The sequence below is a fragment of the Sinocyclocheilus grahami genome, unplaced genomic scaffold (genome assembly GCF_001515645.1).
Source record: "Sinocyclocheilus grahami isolate Dianchi unplaced genomic scaffold, SAMN03320097.WGS_v1.1 scaffold472.1, whole genome shotgun sequence".
Lineage (NCBI taxonomy): Eukaryota > Metazoa > Chordata > Actinopteri > Cypriniformes > Cyprinidae > Sinocyclocheilus > Sinocyclocheilus grahami.
In genome coordinates this window covers 620,591-626,941 of record NW_015505651.1, presented here as the reverse complement: position 1 = coordinate 626,941, position 6,351 = coordinate 620,591, and the positions used below count along the sequence as shown (strand labels likewise).

The following is a 6,351-nucleotide window of genomic DNA, read 5'->3' as shown; positions in this document are numbered from 1 at the left end:
TATATATATATATATATATATATATAAAAAACTAAAATGAAAACTGAATATATAAAAATAAAACTAATTCTAAATATTAACAAATTCCAATAAAGTAAATAAATATCACTATTAGGAACTTGCTAAAGTCAAGCTTCATTTGAATCAGTTCTGAGTTGTATTTCTCACACACTTAATTATTTTCTGCCTATGTAGTCTTTCCAAATCGCTTGCTTGTGAAGTTCCTTTGAAGGCAGCTGTCTATGTAGACATCAAGGCAGCTCACTAGGTTTTGGAACAGAGCCCATCTCTATATAATCTCTTCTTCTCTAATCTTTGATTCTTTTCCCATCAGTTCCATTTTTAGAAACTCCCAAATACGCTCCTCTGTTTATGGAGGGTATGTTAAATCAAGTCATCACGGCCGGCCTTCAGCATCCTCACCTGCTGCTCCGCGCCAAGAGCGAGAACACGATGACGACGCTCATGGACCCCGTAGTGCTGCCCGCCGCTGCCGCCAGCATGCCACCTGCTCAGGTAGCCCTTCACCTCCTGCTGGCCGTCAGGGGAACACGCCAGCACAGACATCAGTCGCCAAATCACTCCTTTTCTCTGCTTTCAATCAGACTCAGCGCCGGGCCTCTTTCGCTTTGAGGAGCTCCAGCAGTCCCCGCGGAGCCCGAACCCGATCCCCGTCCCGAGGGAGAGAGGGAGGAGAGACGGAGGAAAGGCAGCAAAAACAGCGAGGGAGGCAGGGGTGAGTTGAGATACCAGCATCTGTCTCTGGTGACTGTTTTGACCATTCGCCGGCTTGGAATGCATTCTGAGCAGTTTTGAGATATTGAGCTTCAAAGGTTTTCGTGTTCCATAGACTTCTGTAGATAGAACCCTTTTTGTTTTCTAAAAAAAAAAAAAAAAAAAAAAGTTCCAAAATGTACACAGCTTACAAAAGAAGCATCACGTAATAAGTTGTAAATAAGAATATAAGAGCTCTCCAAGAGCGCGCTGAACTCGTTCAGTCTTTTCTCTCAGTAGAGTAGTCAGGAGCAGAACGATGTGATCGCTCGGCTCCGAAGCGAAAAGCTGAATATGCGCTGCACTTGCTGCCTACTTATACTCACGCTGTGATCAGCAGCAGCTGGATGCAATAATCGTTTGCCAATGTGCATTGGCTCGTTTAGTTTACACTCGAAGTAGATTGGTCCCTCTAAGCGAGATCCCAATTTCGTCGGTCCTCCGACGTGACGTCGAGTGTGACCGACTGAAAGGGAACTCCATTTTGATAAAAATGTATATAGAACCTTATAATTCCAAGGCGACGCATTGTATGTGGTATATATGTGGTGATGATTTTCAAAATGAAATCCTGTAAAAGTTTATTTATTTATTTATTTTGCACATTTAGCAGGTTAAATAAAAGCCCCTAAAAAAACCCCTAGAAACCTGATTTATACTGAGTCTGAATGAAACAATTCACTAAACTAAATACATAAACAGATTTGAAAATAAATTATTAAAACAAATGCATAAATAATAAAAAAATAATGATTACATATTTAAATTAAAAATTCAAATGTTAAAGAGAATAAAATCAATATATAGTAATAAAATGAGATTTAAAATGAAATAAGTTGAATTAGAAAAATCAAAAATAACTAAAAATGAAATTGAAATAATGTGATTATTTAAATAAATAATGCAGCTAAAAGTGTAATAATATAGGGAGTATATTACTAATGCTATTACTAATTACTAATGCTTTTACTGTTACTAATTCTAATTAATGATGCTAATTAAAGAAAAAATATAATGGATCAGTAACTAAATATTTTCAAAAAATATATATTTCACTATTACAGTTTTTCTAGTTTGAATGATGCATTATATTTTACTATTTTGAAATGACATTTTTTATTTAACTTTTAGTTTAATTTTTAGTCATTTTGTTTTGTGCTTTTGTGATTTTTGTTGCTTTAAGCAAATTGAGCCTGTGTTTCTTTTTCAATTGAAACATTAATTTTTAAACATTATTTAATATAAAATAATGTAATAAATTGAGATTTAACAGCAAGTTCTCTGATGTTGGTTAATGGTCACATGACATGCATGTAAACATGTTTTCACTTTAGAAGTATTTTAATTTTACATTTTCATAATTTTTCATATCTGTTATATTGCTTTTAATTTAATTGAATTTAAATTTTCTGTTGTATTGCTTTTAATTAATTGCATTTTAAAAAAGCAAACAACAAAAAATAATACAATGTTTTTTGTTGTTTGCTTTCTTCAAACACAGTTTTATATATATATATATAATCATAAGTAAATTACCAAAAAATAAATGCAAAACTAAAATGTCTGGATGCATTAAAGTAACGAGAAGGGTAAATGTGCTTAATTATCATAACCATTTTTGATGACCCTAAAAATAGGTTTATTTATTTTTTGTTGTTGATATTTTTGGCAAAATCCTTTTCTTTTGGGGCAAAATGTGACCTATAGACGTTTTGTCTTGAGATTCATCATACTGTATTTTAGCTCATAGCGTTTGAGACCGTTTCACTCCACATTAGCTGTTCAGTAGTGCGTGAACATCAAGGCGACTTTACAGCAAAACCACTTGTATTGATAACCACAGAGATATCAGTGATTATATGGACAATTTTCAAGTGTAAATACTGGTTTAGATCCTTACCTCTATCATTGGGGTGTTTTTATATGTTAAACTGTCAGCGTTGTTTTCTGTTGCTCTCTTATGGTACATTACAGAAGCTCTGACTCACTATTTTGCACGTCGTGATTTGCGCTGTTCGGCTTCTGGCCAAAGCTCCACTGCCATACTGAGTTAATTCTTACTCAGTGACTAAGAAACCAACACTTTCTGCTGTGTACAAGAATCAACCATCAGTCTAAAACATGCACTCTATGGCATCTATACAGCAGTACATTTGAAGTTAGAAGCGGATTCTTAAACCTTTGCTTCTCCGTTTGGTCCAGCCAGTCTTGAAATTTTGGTAACATCCTTGAAATAATGATTTTGTAAGAGGGTTTGGTCCCACGGTGTTCAATAATGGATGAGATCCAAATACTAAGGAGTTATTACAATCACATTCCTGCACCAAATCCTTGGAAACTTACCCTATTTAACAAAGCCGAGCCAACATTATTCATTGGCACTAACGCACAAAGTCACCCGCCTACACTATTTTTTATTACTTTGGATGGGATACAACTTTTTGCCTGCATGTTCCCATTAGTGTATTCTGTATTCTGTTATTATATATTATGTATTTATTGACATTTGACATGATCTTTTATTCAGTTTCATTTTAATTTTAGTTTATTTTAGTTGTTATTTCAATTCTATCAGTTATTGCTTTTCTTTGTAAATATGTCGACATAGTTTTTTATTAACTTTTAATTTTAGTACTTTGAGGTTTTTTTATTTTAGGCTTATGTATTTTTGTTTATTTTTATTAGTTTCTGTTTAGCTTTATATTTATTTCTGTTTTAATTTTTGTGATTTTAGTACTTTAGCTTACACGTGTTTATTTCAGTAAATAAAAATGTATTATGAGTTTTTGTCATTTTTATTATTTTTTGTAATATTTCTGTATAGCTTTAATTTATATTTATTTCAGTATTAGTTTTAGAATTTTTAATATTAGTTTAAGATCGTTATGTTTGGTCATTTTAAGTATTTTTTTATATTTCTATTTAGCTTTCCATTATATTTATTTCAGTTTTAGTTTTAGTTATTTTAGTACTCCAGCTTAAACATTTATTTCCATTAGTTACTAAAGGCAATATTTCTAGTTTCCATTTCATTTTTTCAATCTAAATTTGTTATGCGTTTTTGTCATTTTCATTAGTTTTTGTAATATTTCTGTATAGCTTTAATTTACATGTATTTCAGCATTAGTTTTAGAAATGTTAGTAGTAGTTTAAGATTGTTTAGTCATTTTTTTGTAAAAGTTTAAGACAGTTATGTGTTTTTGTCACTTTGTCACACAAGTTGTAAGTTTTTAATCTAATGTTTATTTTATTTTATTTTCGATTACTGAAAATGATTGCTAATAGGTTTATTTGAGTTAACAGTAACAGCACTGGTGGGTCTGTGTGTGTTGTAGAGGAGGTCAGAAGAAACGTCTCTACAGTGCTGTTCCGGGTCGCGTGTTTGTGGCGACTCGTTCTCACTCTGCTCATGGTGAGCGCGAGATCAGCCTCAGCAAAGGGGACAAGGTCAAAGGTCAGAGGTCTCTTTATGTCATTCTCTTCAATGTAGCATTAACATTTGAATATTTAAGGTTTATTAAAGCTGTCAAACCCTCTCAGTGTTGAGTGTAGGTGAAGGGGGATTCTGGGAAGGAACAGCGAAGGGCAGAACAGGCTGGTTTCCTGCTGACTGTGTAGAAGAGGTGCAGCCCCAAAACCAGGAGCAGCAAACAGGTACACCTCCGCTCTCTATAATATCTCAGATGTGTCTCTTATGCTGCATTCAAGTCCTCCTGGGACGTTCGTACTTATGAGTTGACAAGTCGTAGTTACGACGTCAGGTGCGTTCAAGTCAGTTTAGTTGGCACAAGATGGCGGTGTACCTTCTTTTAATAAATTACAAGAATATAGAAAATGAAGAGCAAAGAATTTGCATCAGGTGTGTTTTGCTTTTTTAATATTTTTAAAAAGTAATTTATGAAGCCACTTTAATCTGTATCGCATAAAAACTTGTTATTAATTGTTATATTACAAACCTGCCACATTCAAAAAGCTTATTTTTTTGTAAATAAAAAGCCTGACAATGTCACTGCTTAATACCTGTAAGTATTGTCATTTCTGTTTTACTTTGGCAATCTCTCTGTCTCCCTCTGTCAGACATGCAGAAAAATTTACCGTCAGCTACAGACGTTGCATCCATCGATTCCGCCATGTTTCTCAATGACACGCCCCCAACTTGGAAACTCGGGGCTTAAAGAAAATTTCGAGTTTCCCACTCATAATAACGACTTTGTGGTGGCGTTCATGTGCATTCAACTCGTAAACACGATCTATCTGACATGACTTGAACACACCATAAGATAACAACCAGATACAGTATAAATAAATGAGCCTTTATTTAAGTCTCAACAGTCTCAAATGTCTAGTGTATAAAGGAAATGTATAAAGTTTTACAGGTTTGTACCTGTTGACAGCTCATATAAAATAGAATAGAAGAAATATCTGAGTTGATATTTGAAATACAGTATATCTGAAAAATCCAGTTTTCCTGATCTATGAAGGATAAACGTCTAAGCGCTCATATTCTTAAATGTGGACTTATGTTCTACTTACATTACGCCGTATGTAATAACTATCAACAAACTGTAATCCTAAAACACAATGGTGAATCGTTTCATTTCTTTATGAATCCTTTATGGGCCTTTTCTCTTTTTTTGAGGATGCCTCCAAGAGCTTTTCCCTGTGATGATTTGCCTTCTCACATAATCTTCATGCGCACAGCACATGGATATGCAAAATCACATCAATTTGAATACATCACACTTCCACTTACACAGATATACACGCCTACATGTGCTAACAGTCGGACTGTGTGTGTGTGTGTTTCAGAGAGCCGCAGTGAGAAGGCGAAGAGGAAGCTGTTTCGTCATTACACAGTAGGAACGTACGAGGGTCTTGAAGTGCCCAGGTGGGAACAGTATGGAGTCTGAATTCAATTGTTTAAATTTTAAATACAATTGAATATGTAAATGTAAAAATGTAAACATGTCTGTTCAGTTTATATAATCTGTTAATTTAAATGTTATTTGAAGTGTTCTATATTTACAGTCTTCCAGTCTTCAGTGTCACATGATCTTCAGAAATCATTCTAATAAGCTGATTTGCTGCTCAAGAAACATTTCTGATTATTATCAATGTTAAAAAGAGTTGTGCTGCTTCATGTTTTTGTGTAAACCATGATAAATATTTTTTCCAGGATTTTTTGATGAATAGAAATCTTTGTGCCCCCAAACTATTAGTTAATATTCCATAATTTCTAAAAGGTACTGTACAACTCTCTATGATAATATAACATATGTGTTAAAAACTGAACTAAAATCATTTTAAACCTAAAGTGGTGGCACAGTTGTGCTGTGCTTCTATATTAGAAATGGCTTTTCTAGCTTGGTTGTGTGATAAAGTGTGTGTGTGTGTGTGTGTGTGTGTGTGTGTGTGTGTGTGTAATTATAAACTAAACTGTACATGTTGATCCAGTGAAATCTATCGATGGGTTTTGATCAAATGGATTCACTACAAAAAATATTAGTGGCTGCTTCTTGTTTAAAACGTTTGCTGGCAGGTGCACAACGCGAGGCTCTGCCTCCACTAGACGGGTAT

At 34.0% G+C, this 6,351-nt stretch overlaps 1 protein-coding gene across 1 annotated transcript in view; it reads left to right on the top strand.

Annotated features, from left to right (window-relative positions):
• The window catches only part of LOC107553382 (SH3 and multiple ankyrin repeat domains protein 1-like), a 50,252-nt gene that overhangs the window by 23,904 nt on the left and 19,997 nt on the right, over positions 1-6,351 (top strand). Inside the window, exons 11-15 of the mRNA XM_016235580.1 lie at positions 335-516; positions 606-736; positions 4,110-4,228; positions 4,315-4,428; positions 5,584-5,662. Coding sequence (XP_016091066.1) covers positions 335-516; positions 606-736; positions 4,110-4,228; positions 4,315-4,428; positions 5,584-5,662 — 625 coding nt within the window. The remainder of the gene's footprint in view (positions 1-334; positions 517-605; positions 737-4,109; positions 4,229-4,314; positions 4,429-5,583; positions 5,663-6,351) is intronic.